Genomic DNA, 27,569 nt, shown 5'->3' on the forward strand with positions numbered 1-27,569 from the left:
TATTAAAGTAAAATTAAGCTCAGCAGTCGAAGTTTTGTTGCCTACATATCATTTAGTTATCATTTAGTGTTTATCAGATAAATACCAATACATACCATATTAGATTTGATCTTACCCTGTGATCCATTTACGGAAAGTTCATCATTCTATACTCTTGTCCTCGTTTTCCCAAAAAAGTAGACCAAGAACAATAATAATTGTCTTTCAAAATTTATTAAAACGGGTAGACTACTTTTTTTACTTAAGAGAAAAAAAGATTGTCCATTAAGAAAATATATTTCCAAGCTTCATGTACTTTTGCCTCTTTTTGGAAGTGTTCAAATCGGTAATTAAAGAATGGCTATAAATTTATTTGTTTTAATAATTTACGAAGTATAATTTAAAAAATAATTATAAGATATCACATGGAAATTACAGGAAGATATCATAAGGCCTTCAAAATTTTATTAAAAAAATAACGTCGTGTCGAGGCTTTAGTATAAAAAACTGCCCTCATACGTTACTTTTACATAATACTGTTTGTTTTATTGAATTTTTCAAACTGAAGACTCCAAAAAATACTTGTCTTCTGCCTATAAAAATTATTATTCATGCGAAATATTTCATCTGTTTTGTAGATTTTTGAAAATATTTTTATAGCAGCAATTATAGCTTCATCCACTAATAAATTGAATAAAATCGTTTAGCAGAAAAGCTAATAAATAAAATATCACAGTTTAGAGCCTGTTTACATAGAATGTTTTTTTTTTGGCACAAGTTTATTTGGCTTGAATAATTAGTTTGACATTCCATGTAAGAATTAAAAGCTGATATATAAAGCGTTTTACATAAATAAAACATGCATAATTGTAGCTAAATTAAAATTTTATTTGAATTAGCGCGATTTCTCATAGCTAAAAACTACGGTACTACTTAAATTAAAGCATGTAGCTTAACGTACTACAAAAAAATGTACTTGAATATCAATACAAGAACATGCTATGAAATAATTTTATCTTCTGTTCCGGTATTAATATTTCTAGATCAACTCTTTTCTATAGATTCTGGAGAAATATGAGCAGAGTTTAAAAACGAAAATATTTTCATTTGAATATAGGTTTTTGATATTTATACTCTTAAATATTATGCTTCGAGTGACCATCGAAGTATTATGCTTCGAGCGATTGTCTAAATTTGTAATTGAAACATGGCCATTTCTATTAAAAGATATTAACTGAGCCGCTTGACCACGAATAATTGATCTCCGAGGTTCTTCGGGCACCAGGTACCTGGTGCCCGATGCTTTCGCAATATTCGTATTCAGTGACCCCCAAAAACCCCCGAGTAACGAGTTTAGACCGATTATATAACGAATTTCTCGAAAACGTCAGAAGACGACGGGAATACTGCTTACCCTGAGCACCAGGTACCTCGAAGACACGATATTCGTGTTTAGCGACCCCAAAAAGAAAGTTACAAATTTGGAATCATTTTCACCACCATTAACCGAATTGTAAATTTAGTATATTTCCGGATAATTTAAAATGCGATTATAAAATGCATATTATTTATGCAAATTCCATATTTTTAATTCCTCATAAATCAATTGAGGACACTAAATGTCCTGACGCTCTAACGAATCGAATGCCGAAAACCGCATTAAAATCCGACTTATTTGTTCAAATTTTTCGAACTTTGACTGTGTTTCGTGTTTGTTTCTGCGACTAATTCATCAAATCACAATATATATCTTCTATAATCAAGGAACTAACTTGAAGATAGACTTTTTCATTTTTGATACTCAATGTTACAGTTGCTTTGGCTTCATTAAATTAAAATAAAATGCGATTTAAAAAGATATCTTAAAATAGTACCTGTTTCTACCACAAGAGGAAACCATGCTTCCGGTAAATTGTAAAAAAATTCTTTTAGCTTTTTTCTAGAGGCTATAAAAATGTAGTTAATATGAAGAAAATTTAGAAAGACAAATATGTTAGAAAAAAAAAATTTCGTAGTATGTTCCAATATCTATATTAAAGTTGATAGTGAAAAGAAAGCTACATGTAGATAAGTCGTCTTTTTTTTCCTTTAAGGTGGACCTTTGTTTTCAGCTATGAAATCGTCCTAAAATAGAGACTTCAGTTTGATTATGACATAAAATACTAAATTCTTAATACCTAAAGTACATAGTAGTCAACATGTATTTAACAGGAATCAGGGTTGCTAACATGCATAAATAGATAATATATTTAATTTGAATACCACATTGAGTAATTAACAATTGGTAAAATTAAATTGCATGCATTCAATGCCGCCCTAAAACTAAGTCTTTTCTTTGCATACATTACAAAAATTAAAAATAAATTCGTATAAATTACGTCATAGTTGGTATTCTGTTTAAAAAAAAATCACAATATAGGTACATAGTTCCATCTATATTTATAAAAGTAAATTTCAAAACAATTGAATTTAAATAATTTTATTCCTTTGTCATATTTGGTCGTAAATTGTGCAAAAATTTTTATAAGTGATATAATTGTGATTTTTTTTCATGACGTAATATATAAATAAAAAAAAAAAACAAATCTAATTAATGTCATAAAATTAAGTATCATTTTGTGATCCAGCAATTTTTTGTTTTAAGGCTGTAAAATGGCCTTGTACTTGTTCCAATTGTGATCGTAACGAAGTGCTAATTTGACGTTGTAATTGTTGCACTTCCATTAATTCTTTTCGTATATTTTGATAATCATTTTTTACCTCAGTAACTGATTTTAATAATTTAAATACGGTAACGTCTGTATCTTGCTCACAAATATTTTTTTCAGCGCATTCTATTTTCAAAACCATTTCATCGAGACTTTCATCGGTCCTTTTCACCTAAATATTTAATTTTCAAATTAGAGTCAAGTTACGGGTCACATTTATAAAAAATTAAGGATTAAAATAATTAAGCATGCTCAGATGTGGATAATTTCTCTCTGTATATTACTTTAAAAAAGTTAACATTAGCTCGATAAATTTTCCAAAATTAGCAACATACAGTTTGAAAGAAAGATTTGAAAAGAAAAAATTTTTTCGAAAGTTATTACTATCGATAGTCATTATTTAGAACATAGCCTAACTTAGAATAATACAGCACCGATTTCGATGAATATACCTAACCTTACAAATTATGATATGTTTTGCTAATACTTCAAAATAATATATATAAATAATAATTTTGCTAATACTTCTTTCCGCAGGACGAAAAAATAACAGAAGAGATTATGGTCTCTTGCGGTTGAGAGTTTATGAGAAAATGCTATGTAAAACGTGGTCTCGATTTTAGAGCAGGTTTGAAATTATTTGTATATTTCAACGCGACTCATCTATAAATTAGCGCTTAGTAGTTTTAAATTTTTTAATAAATCAAATCGTATTTTAACTAATAAAGGTACGACCATAAACGAAGGCGAACACCAAACCCTAACGAAAATAACTAATATGCGATGTCATATATCCATTTGATACTTGCCTATTTTCGTTGTTGTTTGGAATTCGCCTTCGTGCCTGGCCGTAGCATAATATTGTGGTATATCCATTTTTATTGTGGCCTAGCAAAAAGCGAAGTTAATACCTTTGACTTCACTAAAAGTTATTAATAAAAATGAATTTGTTATGGAAATTTAAAAATAAAGTTTGTATTTTTACCGTTTCTTCTAATTTAATTACAGCATCATCCATTTCCTTAAATATATAAATGAAATATTATCCTTTGTAAATTTTTATAAAAATATAACTTGTTTCTCAAAAAGCTATTATTTGAATATTAAAAAAACACTAATTTATCAAATTTTTATTTATACAATGTCAAAGTTCAATCTTTATTGTTACAGGTCACATTCATTGATTTTTTTTTTTTTTTTTTGGTGTAGGTATTTACTTCCGCTATTTTTCCTTATTATCCCTTAATATTGTACACATTTGATTGAAAAAATTGAGCTATCATAATAAACAATATCAGTTTGCATATTTTTACATTTTGTTTCAAATTTTTAATATAATAAATCACAAACAGCGTACCTATATATTATTGAGTCACTTACATAGAAAAAAAAGTGACGGAGTTGGTTACGTCCTAGACAGGATGTCTATAGAACCCGAGTTCGATTTTCGTCTTCTGAATAATTTTTATCTGTTCAAATGAAAACATAAGTTTGGATTAAATGTTTTTAATGATTTTATAAACTTGCCTTGATTTTTGAGAGTCTGTGTGTTTGTCTGTCTGTGGCATCGTAGCCCCTAAATGGTCGAATCGCCTTGATTAAGAACATTTTATAGCTAAGTTACCAAAAATCGGTTTACAAAGAATAAATCGCATTTGTCGGGGGTTTTATAAATTTTGTAAATTTCACTTGTTAACTTAACCCTTTAGCTACTAGTGGTACTTATCAGTCCTGATTTTTACTACCTCTGAAACCCCAGCATGTGAAATAATGGAAATTTTTTGGTGCTGCTTGATGTTTTGATATCTCGAATAGTTTACGAATACGGATTTCTTTAAAAAATTCAAAAATTATTTACCAAACCGGAGATAAAATTTGGGTACTTCAAGGTACCACTAAGGGATTCATACAACAATAAAACTCAAATTATTTAAATTTCAAAAATAATTTAATATTTTCTTATTATAATCTTTAACAATCGAAATAATTACCAATAAATAAATTAATCCTGGTGGTAATGAAGGAAACAATTTTTTTCCTTGTTACAGCATAAAAAAATTCCACAAGCTGAGCACTTTGAAAAAGGTCTTGATTGTATTCCATAACAGCGGCACTGTTCACACCTTCCTCTTTGATTCCCAAATCGTGCCCAATGAGCACCTCTATTACTTAGTCGTAAGTCTTGAGATACCGAATAATTATATTTTCTCTTTTGCGGACGATTACCATAGCTGATGCGTGAATTTGACAATCTTGATGTAGAAGGTAAAGTAGCACCTTTTACTGCTAGTCCATTTGTGACAGCTCTACGAAACTCCAACACGCTCATTTTAGTTCGAGCTTGGCAATAAATTATATATGCATTTATCAAAGAAATTTCTATCATTCCAAAAAGTAAACGGTGCCACCATTTCTTAGATCTTCTGTCTAAATTATATAAACTGCGTAGATGATCGGCTCGATCGACACCACCCATAAATTTTCCATAATCGCATATTACTTCGGGACACTTTATTGGATGTTTTTCCCCTTTTTTATCTCTTCTTTCTACTGTAGTTTCTTTACTACCATTATAATTTGAGGCCAAGAGAACTGGTCGATTATCCATCCATTTACAGAATGTAATGCCTGTGTTACTTGTCTTGTGATCGAAATCGCCTCTTTTCATGTGCTTATCATTAATGGTAGGAGGAATACCTTTTCTATTTTGTCGTATAGTGCCGCAGGCGAAAGTTCCTTCAACTTTCAATTTTTCCAACAATCGTAACGATGTGAAGAAATTATCGAAATAAATAATTTTTTGTTTCCCCCAATGCTCTTCAGTCATTTCTAACACAACGCGTTCACCTAAATTGTAATTTTCAAATTTTTTGTCAACTTGACCGGTTTTCCCTTGATATACATCGAATTTCTTTACGAATCCACATTTATCCGCCAAGATCCATAACTTATAACCTCTTTTCACAGGTTTCATTGGATTATATTGTTTAATCGTGGATCTTCCTTTGAAAAGGATCATGGCTTCATCTACAGCCAGCTCTCTTGAACCATAGTAATAATGCTTAAATTGTTCGTTCAAAATGTCTATCAAAGGCCTTACTTTGTATAGTTTATCATTACTATTTGTTATAAATGTATTGTCGTTGATATGAATATTGGAAAGTATCGTTTCAAATCGCGTCCGTGTCATAATATTCCTTACAAACGGAACGTCATAATCTTTATCGGTTGACCAATAATTTTTAATGGAAGGTAATTGGTGATACCCCATAAAAAAATTCAATGCAAAGAACGATAAAAGTTCATCTTCGGTAAGTTTTAAGTTTTTATTTTTTTGGGTGGCATATAAATTCGATTGGAAAGTTATGTGTTTTATTGCAGGACCCATTACCTTTATAAAAAAATCAGTGGGTGTCTCACAATCGGAAATTTCGTCTAAATTTACACCTGCAAGAGAACAGAATTTCAATACATACTAAAATATTATGATGGTTACCGTATACCTTCTGGCAAATAATAAGGACCAATATTCTTATCTTCTTCAATTTTTTTCCAAGTCCTGCATTCATGTAAAATATTTGTAATATCTTGTAATGTAGATGGTACCGCAGGTCCCATTTCAATATCTAATTCTTCGTCTTCATTAAACATGTTATCTAAATTTCTTTCAAAAACATCCGTAAAGTGATCAGTATTATTATCCTCCTCCTGTTCAAAATCATCCTCTTCATCGGTTTGTTCAGATAAATCGAATGGAATATCTTCTTCAAGTATTCTTATTAACTCATCATCAGTCATAGCTCTATTTCTCGAACACATTTTCAATTACTGTACTAAAATCGATTTATTTCAAATACTATTTTATTGTTTCAAAATAATATCATAACAATGCTTACAAAAGCATTGTACTTACTTAATGGTACTTACGAGTCCAGTTTATATTTTTTGATATTTAAAGATGAACAATTTAATAAAATAAAACTATTTTATACAGGCACATTCAAAACACATTAATTATTAATAAAAATCCACATATTTAATTAAAAATTCAAAATTATACCTGAATTTTGTTCGATAATTTACACTAAAATACGCAATTATAACCTTTGACAAGAACTGAGTCTCAATTAGTGTAAACATGCTGTTATTGCAAGTTTTTTCAAGTTTTTGAATCATAATCCGTATAAGAATACATTAAACTTTAAAGTACCACCAAAATATCTAGAAATAAATATTGTTAATAAGTTTTACAGAGAATTCAAATAGTCGGTACACTGAAGTACCACTAGTAGCTTCCTAGAGAAACAGTGTCGGTAGTTAAGGGGTTAACTAATGAGAAAATTTTTCTGTTAGTAAATGCATATTAAGTGTAATGGTCCTAGTTTTTTTCTAAGAAAATTTTTTGTTTGTTTCTTGGAATCCACACGTTCTGAAATAAAGTTACGAAATTATTTTTTTCAAAAAAACTTTAGCCCTCTTAACATTATCAAACGACGAGATTGGTTAGTATACTTAATTTTATTTCCCCTGATTGGATTACACTCTTGATACACCTAATGTTTATGTAAAAATGAGCTACAAGCTTACAATGTGTATTGTTAAATTCCATAACTCCTTGAAAACAGGAGGCTTTATTTCCGATTAGTTCAATATTTTTACAACACGATAGTACCCACATCGTACATAATGTATTATAAAACGAAGCTCGAAAGCTCGAATATGCTCCAGTTTGATATATGCATGTCCCAATGAACTATATTTCATTTTACTTCCTTATTTTACAAGTTGGAGGGAAATTTAAAATATATTTTATTCTTAAAAATTACAACGCAATAATGTTACGTTTATAATATTTGAATTCAATAAAAATTTATCATACGAGTTATTCTTGAGTCAATAAAAGTAAATTAGCACCCAATTACCAACTAATAAAAGTTTGAAAATTGAATTTTTATACCATGTATATATGAAATATATCAAGGTATGCTAAGTTTAGTCTCAAGTTCTTAATGCTTAAAAATATTGATGCTACGAACAAAATTTTGGTTTTGGCTTAATGGATAAAATCCCCAATTAGTTCATTTTCGAATGTCCGTCTGCTCGTCTGTCTATCTGTGATCACGATAACTCAAAAACGAAAAGAGATATCTAGCTGAAATTTCTATAGCATGCTCAGAACGTATAAAGTCAGGATGAGTTCGTAAATGAACAACATAGGTCAACTGGATCTTGGGGCCAGGAGACCTATCTTGTAAACCGTTAGAGATAGAACAAAAGTTTAAAAATAAAAATTGCTTCAAATAAAAAAATAAACAACTTTTATTTGAAATATTGTTCCATTAACATCACACTGTTAACCAGTGAGAGCGCAAATTAGGCGCAAATTATACGGTAAGTATAATTTATAATTAATATGAGTTATGTGTGTGACACCACAGTCGTGTTATATATACACGACAGTGGCAATCTATGAGTGACTATCTTTATTTTCTTACATGACGTAAAAAAAACAAACGATTGCATAATAAACACTGTCTATGCATGGTATTTCAACAATTAACTCGGTCAATTATTTGTTTTCACTTGTTTATTATAATAATTTTAAATAATGTCCAGACATTTTAATAAAGATTGATTATAAAGTATTTATACTTAATAAAAAAGATTTTTAATAAATTTTTAGAGTACGTTTAATTGTTATTACCACGGTGTTAACTCATTTTTATTGCTTCCTATTGCAAATTTTGTATTTAAAAATTAAGGTATATTTGATTAAGCTCCTCTCATTTAATTAATGAGATTAAGCGTCTGAATAATAGAAAATAAATTTTTCGATATGTTATGGCAGTGCACTTACAAATTTTCCTTAATTTTAGTAAAAATTGAAATAATTTTTCACCCCCCATCAATACAAAAAAAAGAGAAAATGCACCCAAATCAATTACTATCATAAAATCTATTATTAATACAATGCAACTGAAGTTTATACCATAAAGTATTTTCAACATTTTAACTGATTGAATTGTACTTTTGTACTTAATAATTTAAAAAAATCTAAATTGCTATTATTTAAATTTTGAATTGCAAGAGATTTTTAATATTAACTTCCACAACAAAACATTGTCATTATATTATTCTTTTTTTATTTAAATAAAAATGACAATGTTTTCAAAAACAATTCCCAATATTATTAATTAATGTAATTTTAATTATATCTCTATTAAAACTGAATTCCTTTTAATTATAGTTATAAATTGGATGTCCAGCTCATATCAAGGAAGTATCTACCACACATATACAATTTTAAATTCTATAATGTATCTCCTACCTTATAATCATAAATTTTTATAGTTTTTGGTTGTAGAGTGTTTACTAAGTTTCTAAACTTGAATTTATGTATTATACTAGAGTGATACCCACCCGCTTCGCTGAGTATAAAACTAAAGATTGATAACGATTGCTCTCGCTTAGCCCTTTTCTATAACACTCGAAATAATGGTAAGGATTGTTTTACACAGGTATAATATATGTATGGTTATCTATTTTTTTAAATGTATAATAGTCGTAATTATTCATTGAGTATATCAGAAAAGATGACCGTGAAATATTTTATATTGACTATTTTTACAGACATCTGTAATTTATGGTAATGTTAAATGACTACTTTTAAAGAAATTTGTAATGTATGGTAATGACAAATTAAATTAATTTTTATTTTATTAATATATCTTTATAAATTATATCTCATGTGTTATTCTGAAGTATGAGCTATATTGCTGTACAGTTTCATTAAAAATCATTCTCTAGTTTTAGCGTGAAAGCGTAACAAACAAACATGCTTACTTTCGCATTTATAATATATTTAGATATAGATATAGATATTTACTGTTTTAAGTTTTGGAGGCAACAAGGTCACCTATGCCAAGTTTTTTACCTGTAGAATAAAAAAATTTTTTATTTCGAGAAAAAAAGGATAATTTTGGAAAAATCAACGATTTTCCACAATTTTTAAACTATTTTTTCAAATTACTCGAAAACTATGCCTTTTAGTAGAGAAAAAATAGATCAGTACAAAGTAATCAGGCCGAAACGGCTTTCCGCTGATAATTAATTTCATTTATCAGCTCCTCAATTTCAGACGCTGAGTGCAACTCCTTCATACATATGCCATGCACTACACCAACCCATCACAACTATTAATTAAATTAATTTTGTTGTGACGGCGGGAATCGAACCCGCTATTCTAAGCATACCGCGGACGGAATTGGTTACGCCTTAACCAACTAAGCTAATAGGGCGACTACAATGCTGTAAAAGTGAATAGACTTTACAATCACTTTTATTTTCTAAAAAAATTAAATTATTTTTACAAGGCCAAACACAAAATATAAATTGTATTGAGGTAGATTACAGTGTTCAATATTAGAAATAATGTTTAATTCATATAAATATCAGATGAAGAACTGAAAACACGCAAATTTTTTTTTTTTTATCTTTTATTTATATATATACTTTTGAACAATTTTTTTAATATTTTCATAATAATTTTATTTTTATTACTGTGTGCAAATCTCATAGTGGTGCGCGTGTTTTATTTTAATTATTATTTGTTAGATTAAAAAAAATTATAAATTATGGCAATTATAACACCAATTTCTGTTGATGAGGAATATAAAAAGAATTCACCAAATTTACGAAAAGAAGATGTACTGGCGTTACAAGAATGGATGGATAAACAGCCACATTTACCAAATGTTACAGGTTGGTCCAAACGATATTTTAAAATTTTTTGTTTATATAATTGTGGTTCATGAACCATAATTTGAAGTAGCATTATAATTGAGGCATTTTGAGTAAAGCAACGAATTTATTCCCCATCTAACTCAGAGATGGATTAAAAAATTTTGCGCACGTAAGCAGTTGCAAAAATTAGTGCCCCCCGTAATAAAAATCTATCAATAAAGATCTTTTTTATAGTTATTTAGTTTCAAGTTCTTTATTTTTTAGAATTTGTAAAATCGTGTTAGTTGTTCGGGGTAATTTTCTGCGGTTCGAGCTATCGTTAGGTAAATAAGAACGTAAATGGATAAATTTATCCAAAAAGCATTTTTTTAAATCACTCGAATATATCGTTGCTAACATAGTTGCTCTATTTTGAACTTCTTCAGTGTTCAAATTCTTCAAAAAGCTCTCTAAAACCATTTACTGACTGAAACCATTTACTTTAATTGACTGAGTTAATTGTTGAAATACCATATATAGACAGTGTTGATTACGCAATCGTTTGTTTTTTTATGTCATGTAAGTAAAGAAAGATAGTCACTCTTACACACAAAGTAATAAGAGTATCTTTCTTTTCACTTTCTCAGTAAATATATTATATGCTATAAACAAACACATATATAATATATGTAACGTATAAATTTTAAATATATACAATACCTGTATGCATACTATATAATGTTCTAACCTTATTTGCGCCCTCACGGGTACACAGTGATTTTTACGAAAAAATGTTTCAAAAAAAAGTTGTTAATTTTTTTAAAACGAACATTTTCTATAGGAACATTTAAACTTTGGTTCCATCTCTAACGGTTTACAAGAACAAATTGACCTTTGTTGCTTTTACGAATTCGACCTAACTTTTTGCGTCCTAAGCACGCTATAAAAATTTCAACTTGATATCTCTTTGTTTTTTAGTTATCGTGTTGACAGACGGGCAGAAACACAGGTGATTTTATGAACACCTATAACAAAATCTTGTTCGTATCATCTATATTTTTAAGCGTTACAAACTTGGGACTTAACTTAGTATACCTTGATATATTTCATATATCTATGATATAAAAATTGCTGTACAATAATTTTTGCGTCTTTTGAAGTTCAATCACGCCTGCCTATAATTATTAGATTTACTATCACGCTGAATGTTTTCCGGTCAGATAATGAAGTAATATCTTCGGCATATTCATCTGCTGTGAAAAACGCATGAGTAGTTTTTTGCAAACATGGGAGTAATTTTCGCATGGAAAATTTTTGAAGGATCTCGCCTAAAAAATTCTCCTGAACGTAAAAGTGCAGATTGCGAATTGTCATATAAATGGGATCAAAATTTGAAACCCTAGACATTTTTCTCTAAGCCCTCCAGCTTTCGAGTAAAAACTTCGTAAATTTTTGAAATTTTATTTAAAATAAAATTTCACTACCTTTTCTAGAAAAAATAGGTTGGCCGGTCAACAGGTTCTGAACGCTTCTTCGAACACTTGTTCTCTGGTGTAACAATAACAAAAATGCATTTTTTTTACAAAATGCTGATAAAATATGCAAAAAAATGTTATTTTTTTCGGTACAATGCAATTATTCATCTATTGCATGTTGATAATAGAAGGAAATATTTTGTGAATATATTTACACATCCTTGACTTTTTTAGTGACCTTAGACATGCATATAATGTGACATCTTGATAAAGAATTACCTACAATTAAATGTTAAAATCACATTACACAAACAAAGAGTATAAAAGATAAAAATCATGTTGCAATCTAATATACATAGAAGTCTATTTTATTCGATGCGTGATGGGCAATGTTCTTCCATATCTCTGAAACTCTACTGGACCAACCTGCTACTTATCATGAACATAGATCTTCAAATGGGTGCAGAAGAAATACTTGGAGGGAAAAGGGGCATAAATGTACATATCTTTGTAAAAATTTGTGAAGGATGTACGAGCGCCAGAGCAATTTTGGATAAAGGGCTTGATTTTTTTTATATGAAGTTGGACTTAGTCTAAATCAATTCTATTTTAAGGGGGGATGCCCGATTATTTAAATACCGATTATTTAAATAAATAAATGACTTCAAAAGTAGGAATACTTTACATTGGTCTTGTGGGAAAACGATGGAGATTTCTCCAAAACTATTTTCAAGTTAAAACCTTAATAAATTATTGAAAACAACAAAAACCCGCTGTGCCCGACTAATTAAGGATGTATGAGCGCGGCAGTGGGGACATAAATTTTAAAAAGGTTATTTTTTTCAATTTTGGTGGTGAATTATGTTATAACTTGACAATATAAGACGAAAAGTAAGAATAAAATTTTTCGTTACCTGGAGTAATTTTCAAAATATCGAAAATTGAATATTTTATTTAATTATTTAGCGATATTTCAAAAACCAAGGAATTGTATGCTTATTTCTCGTCTACATTCATTCGTCAGGAGTTAGAACAAAATTAATCATCAAAGTTGAAAATAAGTTACAAACTATTTCAACCACAAATCTAAACTTCCCTTGGCGCTCATACTACCTTAAGAACGTTTGGAATATTTCCAGTAGCAAGAAAGCGTGTACGGGAAACTGCAGCAAACACTATAAAGACTTTTTCTAATTCACAGTCAATAAGATTTTAACATTTTTCGAATTATTATTTCGAATTTGGAACATTTTTTTTCGCAACAAAAACTTTTCGAACTATTCGATATTTTTATACCATGCATATATGTAATATGCAAGGTATACTATGTTTAGTCCGAAGTTTGTAACGCTTAAAAATATTGATGCTATGAACAAAACTTTGGTATAGGTGTTTATAAAATCACCTAATTAGTCCATTTTCGGTTGTCTGCCCGTCTGTCTGTCAACGCGATAGATCAAAAACGAAAAAATATATCAAGCTATAATTTTTACAGCATACTCAGGACGTAAATGAGAGGTCGACTTCGTAAATGAGCAATATAGGTCAATTGGGTCTTGGATCCGTAGGATCCATCTTGTAAACCGTTAGAGATAGAACAAAAGTTTAAATGTGAAAAATATTCCTTATACAAAAAAAATAACCAACTTTTGTTTGAAAAATTTTTTCGTAAACATCACTGTTTACCCGTGAGGGCGCAAATTAGATGTCAATTGTATACTATGTATTATTTGGGGATATCAGTTATGTATGTGTAACATGTATGTATGTTTAATGTGATAGAGTAATCAACACTGTCTATGCATGGAATTTCAACAATTTACTCAGTCAATAGTTTGTTTTTACTTGTTAACAATGTATACAAATTCTACACAGAGTTTATTAAGATTTGAACACCAATTAAAAATCTCGATTCTAGTTCATTCTTTGTTTGTACCGTAGATTTTTCAACCGGTAATTTTTCATGTGTTTGTGAAATTGTTAAATGTTCCATAAAGCATAAAACACAAAGTACAATTAGTATTTATTACATTTGGTTTGGGCAATCATGTGTACTAATAAAAATAATATGGTAGGTTGCAAACCTTGAAAAAAAGTGTTTATATATTTTTTAATACGAATAAAAATTATTTTGTTGAAACACACGAATGTCAATGTTTTGTTCTTATTTATAAATTCAATTTCAAAATGTACGATTTTCCGGTTTTAATTTATTAATTTCTTGATAGTATATTATTGTATTCCCCCCTTAAAATCAAAGTAATAAGCAATAAGCAATATAAAAATTAAGAAAGTTTATAAAAATTAAAAGAAAGCCATATAAAAATTAAGACAACGCCGTTTGTCAAATCAGGCAGTAAAATAGCTGTTATTTTTGCTTAATAATTAACCCGATTATTTTAGTCAAAAAAAGTGGTCAACCTCGGAATCTAACAAAATAAACTGAATTTTTATAAAAACCTTTATTTTTATAGTACAAAAAATGTTACTTAAAGGTCACATATGGGCACGTTCGTGCGTCCATAGATATTCAAGGTCAAAGGTAGCAAAAATCATTTTTTTGTGAATATCTCGTTTCCTTTTCCTTCAATCGTATCTATTTATATTTATTGTAAAAGATTCAAAGGATTAAATTCTCTAAAAAAGTTGTTTGAAACTTTATTTTGTACGTTGAATCCTTTTTGAAATAGACGACGAAGCAGAACTTTTATAATAAATGTAAATACGATTGAAAGGAAAGTAAACGAGATATTCTCAAAAAACTGATTTTTGCGCCCTTTTGTACGTTTGGACGAAAAAGCTTAATCCGTTAGATTCCAAGGTGAAACCCTAAGATAATTGGAGTAAATAACAATAGTGAAATACATATTAATCAAGCTGCAGATTGAAGAAAATAAATTTTATTTGAATTTAACGCTCATTTTTTCCAATTTCAAGTTAAATATTTGTGATAGTAGTAGAAAACACAAAATTAGGGATATCTCGATAAATTTAAAAAAAATGAAAATATTTGACATAAATAAGTTACTAATTTTTTAAATTCTAAATACAAAATTTGGAATTTCTCAGATATAATGAAATGGGAATAATTACCATTATAGTCCTGGAGCCCGTGACAGTAAAACTGCACTTACACGGATTTCAAAATTTCGCAAATGAATCAATATTATTTAACGATATACAATATAGACTAAGTGTGTCAGGGCTTATTCTGGCAGAAATATTTCCGAGGGTTGAAGTTATATTATAAACTGGTGTGACAGATATTTTGGCCAAATTTTGAGCTGTCATATCGAGATATTTTGAAAATAGAAATCAAAACGAACAATTAAAATTAATTCCGCGATAAGGGTAAAATTTTATTGGCTTTATTTATTAAAAATCTTATATATTCTAGCAATTTTTTTTCTGGCCTACCCTTATCTTTTTTATTCCTTTATCAAATTCCTTGATTCACCTCTCATTTTCAAACTTATTCTGTCTAGGTTTGACGAAAAATATACTCCCAGTCTAAAAATGTCCCGCTTAGGAAAATACAACCTAGGCATATAATTTGAACGAAAAATTATCATAAACTTAAATAAATTTAAATAATAAGTTATTAAACAAATATGTTAGTTTTTACAGATGCTCTGCCAATACTCTAGGCGTATAATTCTCAAAATGTTCTTAGGCAAACATGTTAGTTTTTACAAATGCTCTTTTAATAGCCTAGATATATGTATAATTACTATTTTTAATAAATATTTTCTAATATTAATTTAAGAACTTTTAATTTTTTGTCACCACTTTTCTACAAAATTTGCTGTTTGTTGTTTTTAGTCACGGGTTACAGTAACTACGACAGCAAAATTCCGCATGGTTCGAGGTAGTCACAGATATATAAATTCTCTAGCCTGTTCTTAGCCACGAATACTGCATCGCAGAATTCTGTACGGATTGACTTAGTTAATGGCTATTGCGAACAATAAATTAACGACTATTAATAACAATCGATTAGAAATAAATAAAAGCAACGAAAATTTTATCAGCACTATCACTCTAAGAGACATTTTAAAATTTATAGAAAAAATAATTTTAAATTCATTCTCTATTCAATTATCTTTAATTAAGATTACTAGACAAGACATTTGTCAATATTTAGTTTACGCTATATGTATCATATTAAAAATCATCAATTATAATCGAGAGACCATGATGTAAATAAATATCATGATTAAAAGTAAACAAAAGCAAAAAGTAAGAATTTTAAGTTATTGATAATTTTTAAATATCACTACTTCATGCATTTTCCCCTAGAATGTCGCTCTAGAGAAATTTTCCTCGCAACCTCGTCGTAATCTGCTGTCCTTGCGATCAATTTTCTTAAAACGTTTTAATACTGCCAAACTGTAAAAATAACGGATTTGAAATATATGCTAATAAAGAATTATTTCATCAAAATACATAATGAATGAATATTTCAGTTATAATTGCAAGTACTTAATTGTTGTTGTAAAAAAGGCCTTGATTTTTTCAATCGTATTGAATTTCTTTTATTTTCATTCAATTTAATAATACCTCCTTTATTACATAACTTGGTTTTGTTTCCACATAATCAATCAATACGTAAATATTTTCCTCATCTGTGTTCTATTGTTTGTAGATACCTTACTATTAAATTATTTTTGATTGTATGAGTGAAATCAAAATATTACATCCATGAATTAAAATAGTAACAATCTCCTGTGGGTATGATCTTTGGAAGCAAGCAAATAACGTTCCAACCTTTGAATTATTGTAAAAAAAAAAATGTTTTATATAAATTGTGATAAATATATTTTTGTACATATTCGACTTATAGAGAAATTGAGAAAATATCAATAGAGAAACTCCAAATTTTGTATTCGAAGTCATTTAAAAAATATTCAGTAACCTGCGGACAAATTTGTTTGTTTACGCCTAACTATGAAAGTAACGAATTTCAGCGAACTTTATAGCCTGGTCAAGAGGGGGGGGGGGGGAAGGTAAATTCAAAGACTACGCTGAATTACATGAGTGAAGGGGTGGTAATGAAGTTAAACTACGTAATTTTCTTGATATCTTGATATATTTTTCTTTCGCACAATGAACATAATTTGCAGTTTCATTTGCGATATATGTTATATTCCCACTCAGATGGGATGTAGTTTTTTATACCCTATATATATACAGGGTGTCCCGTAGGTACCACACGTTTTTGTTACATCAGGTAGAAAATAAAATTCTTAAACGAAAAGTTCTCAATTTTTTTATTAGATGCACGAATAGTTAGAATTAAAATAGGCAGCCAATCAGAACCATTGTAACAAAAAAATAAACTATTCGACTCTGACTGAGAATGATTAATTAATGATTTTTGATAGATTATAAAAATAAATTATTAAATAATTATTATTGTTATTAAAAAAAAAAATTTGTTAAGTATTGAATCATGGATTTTGATCGCAATAAATTAACAGCTCTCGAAACTGCTTAAACTGAATACTTAATATTTTTTTTTGTATTAAAAACAATAATAATTATTTAACCTATCAAAAATAAACAACTTTCGTTTGAAACATTTTTTCGTACATATTTTTTTCCCCTGAGAGACCAAATAAGGGCAACACTTAAGTTTCCATTTTCTCAAAAACTATGGAAGATAGAGTCGAGTTGAAAATTTAAAGGTAGCTTCAATTAGTGAGTTTAATGATTCTAATTTCATAGTAAACCCATCAAATAATATAAGGGGGGTCAAATGGGTCAGATTTCGCAGAAGTAGTAGTACAATGCGTTTTATTCATATAATAACCGGAAAATTTCAAAATTTGTGTTTTAAAACAATTTTTATTAATCAAATAATTAAGATTTTTATTATTAGTTTTTTAATAATATTATATATTTTTATTTACAGAATTGGAAATTATTTTATTTCTACATAGTTGTTACTATCGAATGGAATTAGCAAAAATTACAATTGACAATTACTATACAGTTCGAACACATTGTCCAGAATTTTTTTGTAATCGTGATGCAAAAAATAAAACTGTTAAAGAAATATTAGACGTTATGTAAGTCTTTAAAAAAAGTAAATTAATATTATTTAACACTCGCATTTTGTTAAAATATATCCCCTTAAGGACCCACAATAAAAATATTTAGCTAGATTATAAAATTATTAATATATAGCTAATTATTAATAATTTTATAATTTAGCTAAATATTTTTATTGTGGGTCTTTAAGGGGATATATTTTAACAAAATGCATAATACAGCCCACAGAAATGCTCGTCTTAATTTGAATATTATTTAACACTAATTAATTATTATATTTAATATTTATTGTCATGAATAAAAAAAATCCATTTTGTAAAATATCAATTCGTGTATGCAATACACATTACACAACTGTATAACTATTGTAGAAAAACTCATTTTGATAACATATAATATTACAACTTGAGATTTGAATAATCGAAACCTTGTAGTTGCTTTTCGTTGTGTTAATGCTCAGTTTTATTTCCAATCACAAAAAAACATAATAATGACCAGTTGGTAGATTTTATACGGATGCCATAGTCTAGTCAACAAGTTCAAATTGGTGAAATATAGAAATACAGGACGTAAAAATACGTGTGATAGCTCGTCAGATTCAGAATGATGTCTAGAAAAATGTGCCAGAAATTATCTCCAATTTTAATAAAGAAAATTTATATTTTTTACTAGAAAATCAGTCTCTAGAAAAATGAGTGATTAAAGATGACTAAAATAATGAATACAATTTTTAATTTTAAGTATTTATGGACCATCTCCCGGTTTAACAGATCAAGGATACAAAGTAATTTTTGCTAAATTAGCAATAGGTGATCCAAATCGTTATGTTTATACAGATGGATGTAAATTATTTAGCATGGTTTGTGATTTATGGTTACTCGAAGAAGGCACTGCACTAGGGCATGTAATTGTATTCGATATGGATGGCGTTGTTTTGGGCCATGTAGCCAGATTAGGTTTAATGGCAATGAAAAAATTTTTATATTATTTACAAGTAATTATCAAATTAAATATAATCGTAGGCAAAGAAATCGAGTTCAAATTTTCTTGTAATTTTGAGAGTAAGCGTAATTTTGGTAAAAAAAAACACAAAAATTGAATCATTTTGTTGATTGGACGGGTAAGATTTTCGTTTTTTGAGTAATTAGAACCCAGAAAACAAAAATCTATCCCATTTTATGACTAAATGAGTATTTTTCGAAGCCCAGAATTTCTCTGAAATGAAATCTTTTATCACAAAGGATTTATGATGGTGCCTCAAATACTACTCATTAAAATGTTAAATAAACCGATTTTGTATTTTTTCAAAATTATCCTTAATTAAGTTTCATCAAATTCTGAAACAAAAATAAATTCATGATTTTTACCCATTAAAAATTGACGATTAATCCAATTGAATTCGTAATTTCTGAGATGTTATTAATTTTCTGGATGAGCCGAGCTTTGATATTAAGATTATTTTTGATACAAAATGTGTAATTACTTAATTAGTATCCAGGTTTGATTATAAATAAAGCCAATAAAAATCTTCATTGATTTCCAAACTTTGAATTAAAACTGACCCGCTTTCTTTGCCCATGAATGATGGCTTTTCATGTTTTAATTATTTTTATATAATTTTAGGAAGCATTACCATTTAGATTAAAGGGATTACATTTTATAAATGCGGTACCATTTATGGATAAAATTTTGGCTTTAATGAAACCATTCATGAAGAAGGAATTAATGGACGTGGTATGATCATATTCACATATTTTTTAAATTATCAGTATTTGGAAGGTTCAATCTACAGGGTCTTGACATATCGATACCTAAGAAACATTTTACCAACGAGAAAAATCGTTATACCGAAATATAAACAACGTTTGTAACACAACTGTGTGGAAAATACGGAAATCTATAGTTTTTTCCCTTTGAAGGGCCGTAGATCGGAAGGGAAGGATTTTTGAGGGTTGAGTCCATAACAACTTTTGATCATCACGATCAAAACTGCCTTAATCCATAGTTTTCAAAAAATTTTAACCGAAACCAAAAATCAATGGATTGTGTAATTTTTTATCGTATTTTTTACATTGAAGTGATATATATTGCCTATACTGTGTGATTTAAATGAATTTAAATGATTAAAACGATATCTTAGAGAAATTCATTTTTAGAATCTAAGACTCTAAAAGAGATAAATTTTACAAAAATCCATTTAATTTTATGAAAAATTTAAAAAAAAAATAGTAATTAAGTTCTTCATTTTTCATATTTATAATTTTTAGCTATACACTCACACAAAATTAGACGAATTTTTCAAACATGTTCCTCAAAGATTGGCACCAAGTGACCTTGGAGGTCAAGGACCAAGTTACAAAGAAATACACGGTAAAAAAATTTGAAATTTATTAGTATGGTATACGCTTAACTAAATTTGTTAATTTTTTTAATCAGAAAAAACAATTAAGAAAATCAGTGAAAATTATCAATGGTTTATTGATGATGAACAAAATAATCGAGTTATTGAATCGAAACGCCCTGGTAAAGCAAAAACTGCAGGAGATTTATTTGGTGTTGAGGGATCATTTAAAAAATTGGATATCGATTAATATAATTAATCAATTGTTGTGTTTTATTAAAAGTTAAATTTGTTTTTTGTATATTTATTTCGATCATTAATTTGTTGTATTACTTAATTAATTAAAAATTAAAAGTTTTATCACAAATGTTTATCAATGTTTTTTTTTTTTTAATCTGATATTAATCAGTTATTAAGGTTATTCGGTTAGTATGTATAAAATCTATAAATATTCGAAACCATTTTACGAATTATTATTTAAAAAATTGGGCAAGTCGTAAGCAGCGCAAAAAACAATTATTGCCTTTCGTAAAAATTTTAATTTTTTCTTTGAAAGATGAATATTTTTTGAGCACTTGCAATATCGATGGATAGGTCTTGAAAACCCTGCAAACGAATCCACAAAAGCTCCATTTTTTCTGGTATTAACAAACAAAATATTAAATATTGTGAAAAGTCATTGCAAAACATTCCAAAGAAATGGCCTTTTTTGGAATTTTTTTTATACAATTATCGATTGAAAATCGAAATTTTGAAAAAAAAAATGTTTGCTAGCGAAAAATTTGGTTGAAAATTTAAAATTTATTTGGGATAAACGTGTTCTTAAACGAATTTTAAGACATTACATTTTTAATGCTCTTCCCCCTCTACCACTTATTTATCGAAATGAACGACATAATTTTAACTAAAGAAAGTATTAAAAGATGGCATTACTACTATCCTGATAGAAGACAAGAAGGTTTCTGGCAAAAGATTTTCAACTTTGGGGGTATATAAATTCACCTGAAACCCTTTATTTCCTTTTCAAAGCCCTATCCAACGATACCACATACAATAAGGTGCCCAAAAAACCCAGCTTTTTCGAAGTTGCCAGATATTTAAGTTTAAAAGTATAAATGCCGGTAATTTTATTTAAAAATTTTTTATGATAATGTGTGCAGATCACAGTAATCTCCTAATCGCTGCAAATCAATAAAGTTCCAATTTTTGACAAAATGTAGCCTTTCCATTTGTAGATTTATTTTTCCAACAATAACGACGTCGAGTTTCACCATTTTCATCTTTTGATTTTTTACGACAACATGGTAAAATAAGACACAATACTAGAAAACACATTGATAGAGCCAAACGATGTTTAATGAAAGCTGACTTCTAAAAATCAATTTATTATTAGTACTTAAAATTAATGACCGAGCAAGAAAATTAAAAACTGTCCGATATCTCAAAAAAATAGGTAATAAGTTTATAATGTTAAAATTGAAGTTAGATTAATTTCCGGGGAAAAATTTGGTTTAATTGGTTATGAGATTTTAACGCTAAGATGTCAGCGCCACGAGTAAAAAACATGGCAACCATTTTTTTAGATTCAGCTGATTTTTGCATTGAATAGAAAGACAAAAGATGTATCATATTTGTATTTGTATAACAGGTTGGCTGATAAGTCCCCGGTCTGACACATATATGGCGTCGCTAGTATTAAATGCATATTATTTTTATATAGTACCAACCTTCAAATGATTCGTGTCAAAATTTGACGTCTGTAAGTCAATTAGTTTGTGAGATAGAGCGTCTTTTGTGAAGCAACTTGTGTTATTGTGAAAAAAATGGAAAAAATGGAATTTCGTGTTTTGATAAAATACTGTTTTCTGAAGGGAAAAAATACAGAGTCCGGAAACTCATTATCAAGCCAAGTTTTTGCTTCCACTGTATTTTTTCCCTTCAGAAAACAGTATTTTATCAAAACACGAAATTCCTTTTTTTCCATTTTTTTCACAATAACACAAGTCGCTTCACAAAAGACGCTCTATCTCACAAACTAATTGACTTACAGACGTCAAATTTTGACACGAATCATTTGAAGGTTGGTACTATATAAAAATAATATGCATTTAATACTAGCGACGCCATATATGTGTCAGACCGGGGACTTATCAGCCAACCTATTATATGTTCAAATAGTTTGTAACAATATCTTTCAAAAAATCACTTTTTAACAAGTGAAATTCACAAAATTTAAAAAAGCATTGAAACATATATAAGAACACTCACCATTAAATTACCATTTTCCTTAAGGCATTTTGAACATCGTCGCTAATTTTTTTGTTTTTTTTTTCGTGTACGGAACCCTAAACTTGCACTTGAAATATAGCTAAGAACACTACGTTAAATTACCTTTCAGACGAAACCAAAAAAAATTAGAATCGGTTCATCTGTTTAGGCGCTACGATGCCACAGACAGACAGACAGACACACTCACATACTGGTCAAACTTATAATACCCCTTTTTTAGTTCAGGGGTTAAAAATGAAGACACACACTCTGGTACACACACTTTGAATTTTAAGTTTTTAAACTTGTCTTCTGTTAAGCATTTTAGTTTTTCACTATACTTTGGGAATTTATAGAAGCATAAATCGGGATTTATATTTTTTTGAGGATTTGCACATTGGTACATTACAACAGTATTTAAACGACATAGTGACCCAAGTTAAAATAACTATTTTAATGTTTTACATAATTCTTTAGCAAAATTGTTTGTTGTCAAAAATTATGACATTAACAACCTATTTTATATATGTATGTATGAAATGCAATAATACAACATTGTAAACAATCTTTCCGTTAAATATTATGTATCTAGGAGAGCTAACATATATATATATATATATATATATATATATATATATATATATTCATTTTTTCTACCGCTAGATAGAGTCTTTCTTAGCATTAAATTCCCATAGCTTCAGCGCAAAAATGAATTACATATCAAGTGTATTTCGTTGATCACCCGATACACAATCTGGATCACAGACTGTGGTCTTAATTGAGTAGATAGTGAAGCGCATGCGTCCGCATGTGCATAAAAAAATCACATAAATTATGTTAAATTGAATACCCACGTTTTTTTTCAAAATATTGATTGTTGAAACTCAATTTGGATAAACAATAAAAAGATGAAATTCGATTTATCTGCAACTGAAAATACAAAAAAAAAGATTTCATGCTTCTTAATTCAGTTATAAATTAAAATAATAATTTATTTTAAAATATATATACAAAAAATTACGCCTGAGACAAAATTTAAAGGTCATTTTAATATTTCTGAATCATAAAAATCAATTTTTTTTGTGAATATTGATGAGCAAAAACATCACGACATGGGATCATGACGTAATTATTAAAAATATCTTCAAAAAAATTACCTAATTTACATAAATCTTTTTTCAAAATTTTTTTTTCCACAAACAATTATTTTGAAATCCAATAAAAACTAAGCAATAATAGTATTCGATGACTAATTATAATTAAAATTATATATTGAAATTAATCCAATAATAATTCACACACGAACCAATGTTAACATTGAAGAATCATTAAAGAAAGAGATTCCGTTAAAAGAGTTAAAAATAAATATTTTTTTGTAAATTTTACTTTCACTAAATATTTTTTTAAATATATTTATTAAGTTATTAAAATTCATTACGCATCGTGTCAGCAGTCAATCTTACAATACGGATTTGGATCTTACAGAGCTATTTTTTTAAACATGAAATTGGTAAGTAATAAAATTTATTTTTTTGGTTTTTTCTTATTACAAGAAGTGAAAGTTATCTATTACTTCATTTTTTTTCAGATAATTTCTATAATCTTAAGTACTGTATTTACAGTGAGTTTGTGTGATGTATCACATATTTTAAATAAAGAAGGATATGTTGAAGAATATGTTGAAACTACAACGACCCCACAACCGCCTCCAAGACCATATTACTTTTCATATACGGCTGGACGTGCACCTGGACATTTAGATCGTTCACATTCTGAAGGTAGTGACGGTTCAGGTGTTGTTAGAGGTAAGTCAATCATGAAACTTACTGTACATCGTCAAATATTTCTGGAATGTACTAGAATATCATGTGTGTTTAATTCCATTTCAAATCTACCATACGTTTTAAGTTAGGTTATGCGAAAATGCGAAATTTTATTAAATTTTTACGTTTTGTGGTCCCCCAAATTGAAAAATAGGATTTTATTTATTATTCTGAGTGCATACATGTGAGCGTCCTTGATTTCTCGAGAAAGTAAAAAGCCTAGATCATATAAATTTAAATTTTGTAGGTTTCTTTTTAAAAATGAAGTTTTGAACGAAATCCCAAGATAAATTGAAAAAAACTTTTTTTTGATTTGTCCAAAAAAAATCTTAAAAACAAAAAAAATTTTTCGATATTCAAATAATGATGAACATGTGTTCAGTTCTGCATTAAAAATTAGAGCAAGCACATTCTATGATTCTAGTTACTAGGTACATGTATACAGGTTATTCACGATATTCTAGGTAAATGTACACAGGGTTATTCGATATATCACGAAAGATTAAGGCACGATTTTAAGAAAAGTTTGTTTCTGGAATAGATGGAGGGTTCTTATCTGTACATTTTAAAAAATTTCCGGAAAACACGAGGTACCAAAGTTGTATTTTTTTTAAATAGAACACACTGTATATTATAATGTATAAATTCTCAAAGCTTATATCCGTTTTCCAAACCAAATTTAACTTGGAGCCTACAAATCGATTGAGTTTCTTGTCACAATTGTGAATAATTGTATTACTTATACAGTTATTCTAAAATTAAAGCTCAAGAATTACAAGTTTTAAACGGTAATAACTTGTTTAACTTAAATAGAACACCCTATATTTTATGTTAGCAGGTGTAAAATATAATTCTTTATCAAATACCATCAACTTTCCTATAGCTAACTGTTTACGTTTTCATGGAAAACGCACAAACGCATCAGAATGCGAAATAATTTTAACTAATTTAATATGTTTAAATAAAAAAATTGATTATAAATAAAAATTAATGTAATTTTATTTAATTGAGTCACCTGTGGATGATTCAATAGGCCTTTTCATCATGTCATAAGCGCAAGTGCAGAGTTTATTTTTTCGTACTGATAGCAATAAGTAGGACTAAGATAGAAGATATTTGTTATTCATTTTATCACATTGGTTATAAATCATTTAGTACGAAACAAATGTGAATCGTGATTTTAAAATGAAAAGCCCTATTAAATACCTACCAATAAATAGGTGAAAATTTCAAATTCAAAAACAAATCGGCAGCGTCAAAAAAAAATTTTTTTTGAGCACAAGTTACACTTTTTTTCTGACGCGATTATTTAAACCTGTAATTGTCACTAGTTCAAACACGGAATGAAAATTAATAATATTTAAGCATTTTAAAAATATTTATAAATTATACACTAAAGGCTTAAAATAGATTAATAATAATTTATATTCAAGGATGTCGCCAAAGGAGGGGGTGTCGCTTCCCTCCTGTCATTTGTTGTTTACCCCAAGTGAACTAATTTTGTAAGTCTACGTAAGTTTATTTCGCATCATTATTCGCAAATCCTTTGAAGTTGCTTTGCATTCTACATTTTACAACTAAAAACCTTAACTGTCCGCCACTCGGCCCCTGGCTAGCCACGGCCTTGTTTATATTAATTACCCTACTATAAATTCTGATAAATAAACTTTTTATGGATTAAATATGTTTCCACACTTTATTAACAAAGGAAATAAATCTTGATAAGATGGCATATTTTTGCAAAAACCTACTTTTGTAAAAGAAAAAAAGTACGAAGTTTTTTGTTATAGCGGCAATATTTCAGATGTCTAACTATTGCTGCTTATGAGATACAACCCGCTGACAGACAGATGAAAGGATCGAAAGCGGAGTTTTGATAATAGGATTCCGTTGGTTATCATTTTGCTGGTACGAAACCCTAAAAACACAAAAACGTGATTTTGGGGTATGTTTGCCAATTTTTGTAGGTTTCAAGCGATTCGTCGTAGAATGCAAATAACCGCATCTTTCTAATACGCCTAGAAGTGTCTAAACGTGTTTAAAAGACGCCTCCTCCAATTGAACCCAACATTTTTTTGTTTGAATTTTTTTCATTTATCGATTAAAATGGTTCAGTACTTAAATTATGGGAACAAATATATATTAACAAATAAAAATTTTCAGGTAATTACCAATACGTGGATCCACGTTTCCGATTACGTACTGTCGAATATGTTGCTGATAAAAATGGATTTTACCCAATATTAAATTATACACCAAAACCACTACCAGATGATTCACCAGTTGTAGAAGCTGCCAAACAAAAACATTATGCTTTATATGCTAAAATCGCTAATGCACATGCACAAGGTATTGGAAGTTTACCATCAGCAACACCAAGACAAAGTGAATCTGTAATTCGTGCCACGAACAAACATTACGATTTATTTAATCAAATCGCCGCTGAACATGCACGTATTGCCGAAGAACGAGCAGCTATTTTAGCAACAGCTGAACCCAACACTCTTGAACAATCAACTGAAGTTTATTAGTAATAATAAAGAATGTTGATTTTTTTATTTAATTATTTGTGTAAATTTGTATAATTTTTCGTGTTAAATAAATTATTTTTTTGTTAACAAATTAACAAGGGTTTCAGGTGCTCGTTGTGTAATACTTGTCTTTAATATGGTGTAATTTTAATGACTAAATACATGCTAATTTCTTTATTTGTTTATATAATTTGTTTTAAAACTTCACCTTTAAATCCAATATAACGATTTTCAGCTTTCAGATTGTCAGTACCTGCTGTAGGAAAACCCCTTTAGAAAATTATATAAAAGGAAATTTAATATACTATTCTTTCATATGTATTAATGTATTTTCACACGTAAACATATGTAAAAATCATATTGTAAACAAAGTTTGAAATTTCACTCCTGGCGCTTGCACAATAGCGTGAAATTTTCTCTCATCACAAGAGTAATAATTGTGAAACGAAAGTCAACCAGACTGGAAAGATAAATTATAAAAAATCGGGAAAGGTTTTTTGTCTCGATTTGACGATTGAACGCGTTAGTTTTTGAGATGCCAAGCATTTACATCAGTAAAACAATATTTCGAAGAAAGGAATTAATAATAATCAAAAGGCCTAATTGACAAATATTGAAATTTGTTTTAATAGTACAAATACCATTTATGTATAAACATTTTAGATAAT

General features: G+C 28.5%; 4 protein-coding genes across 4 annotated transcripts; 2 read left to right on the forward strand and 2 right to left on the reverse strand.

The window, feature by feature from the left end:
- Window positions 1-2,583: 2,583 nt before the first annotated feature.
- On the reverse strand, window positions 2,584-3,722 carry LOC123301862. The gene is made up of 2 exons (XM_044884798.1): window positions 3,673-3,722; window positions 2,584-2,859 (listed from the first exon to the last, which is right to left on the reverse strand). The coding sequence occupies exons 1-2, from the start codon at window positions 3,703-3,705 to the stop codon at window positions 2,584-2,586; spliced, it is 309 nt and encodes a 102-aa protein (XP_044740733.1). The 5' UTR covers window positions 3,706-3,722.
- Window positions 3,723-4,152: 430 nt separating this feature from the next.
- Window positions 4,153-6,529, reverse strand: LOC123301185 (piggyBac transposable element-derived protein 1-like). The gene is made up of 4 exons (XM_044883919.1): window positions 6,191-6,529; window positions 5,894-6,134; window positions 4,811-5,728; window positions 4,153-4,156 (listed from the first exon to the last, which is right to left on the reverse strand). Exons 1-4 carry the CDS (start codon window positions 6,504-6,506, stop codon window positions 4,153-4,155), a joined length of 1,479 nt encoding a protein of 492 aa, XP_044739854.1. The 5' UTR covers window positions 6,507-6,529.
- A 3,663-nt stretch (window positions 6,530-10,192) lies between these two features.
- LOC123301861 (alpha-tocopherol transfer protein-like) lies at window positions 10,193-20,570 on the forward strand. The gene is made up of 6 exons (XM_044884796.1): window positions 10,193-10,448; window positions 17,799-17,955; window positions 18,680-18,932; window positions 19,562-19,672; window positions 20,206-20,308; window positions 20,375-20,570. The coding sequence occupies exons 1-6, from the start codon at window positions 10,322-10,324 to the stop codon at window positions 20,527-20,529; spliced, it is 906 nt and encodes a 301-aa protein (XP_044740731.1). The 5' UTR covers window positions 10,193-10,321; the 3' UTR covers window positions 20,530-20,570.
- A 3,337-nt stretch (window positions 20,571-23,907) lies between these two features.
- Window positions 23,908-27,086, forward strand: LOC123300126 (larval cuticle protein LCP-17). Its single transcript, XM_044882616.1, has 3 exons — window positions 23,908-24,057; window positions 24,136-24,352; window positions 26,534-27,086. Exons 1-3 carry the CDS (start codon window positions 24,049-24,051, stop codon window positions 26,899-26,901), a joined length of 594 nt encoding a protein of 197 aa, XP_044738551.1. The 5' UTR covers window positions 23,908-24,048; the 3' UTR covers window positions 26,902-27,086.
- Window positions 27,087-27,569: the final 483 nt, after the last annotated feature.

The sequence above is a fragment of the Chrysoperla carnea genome, chromosome 5 (assembly GCF_905475395.1).
Source record: "Chrysoperla carnea chromosome 5, inChrCarn1.1, whole genome shotgun sequence".
Taxonomy (NCBI): domain Eukaryota; kingdom Metazoa; phylum Arthropoda; class Insecta; order Neuroptera; family Chrysopidae; genus Chrysoperla; species Chrysoperla carnea.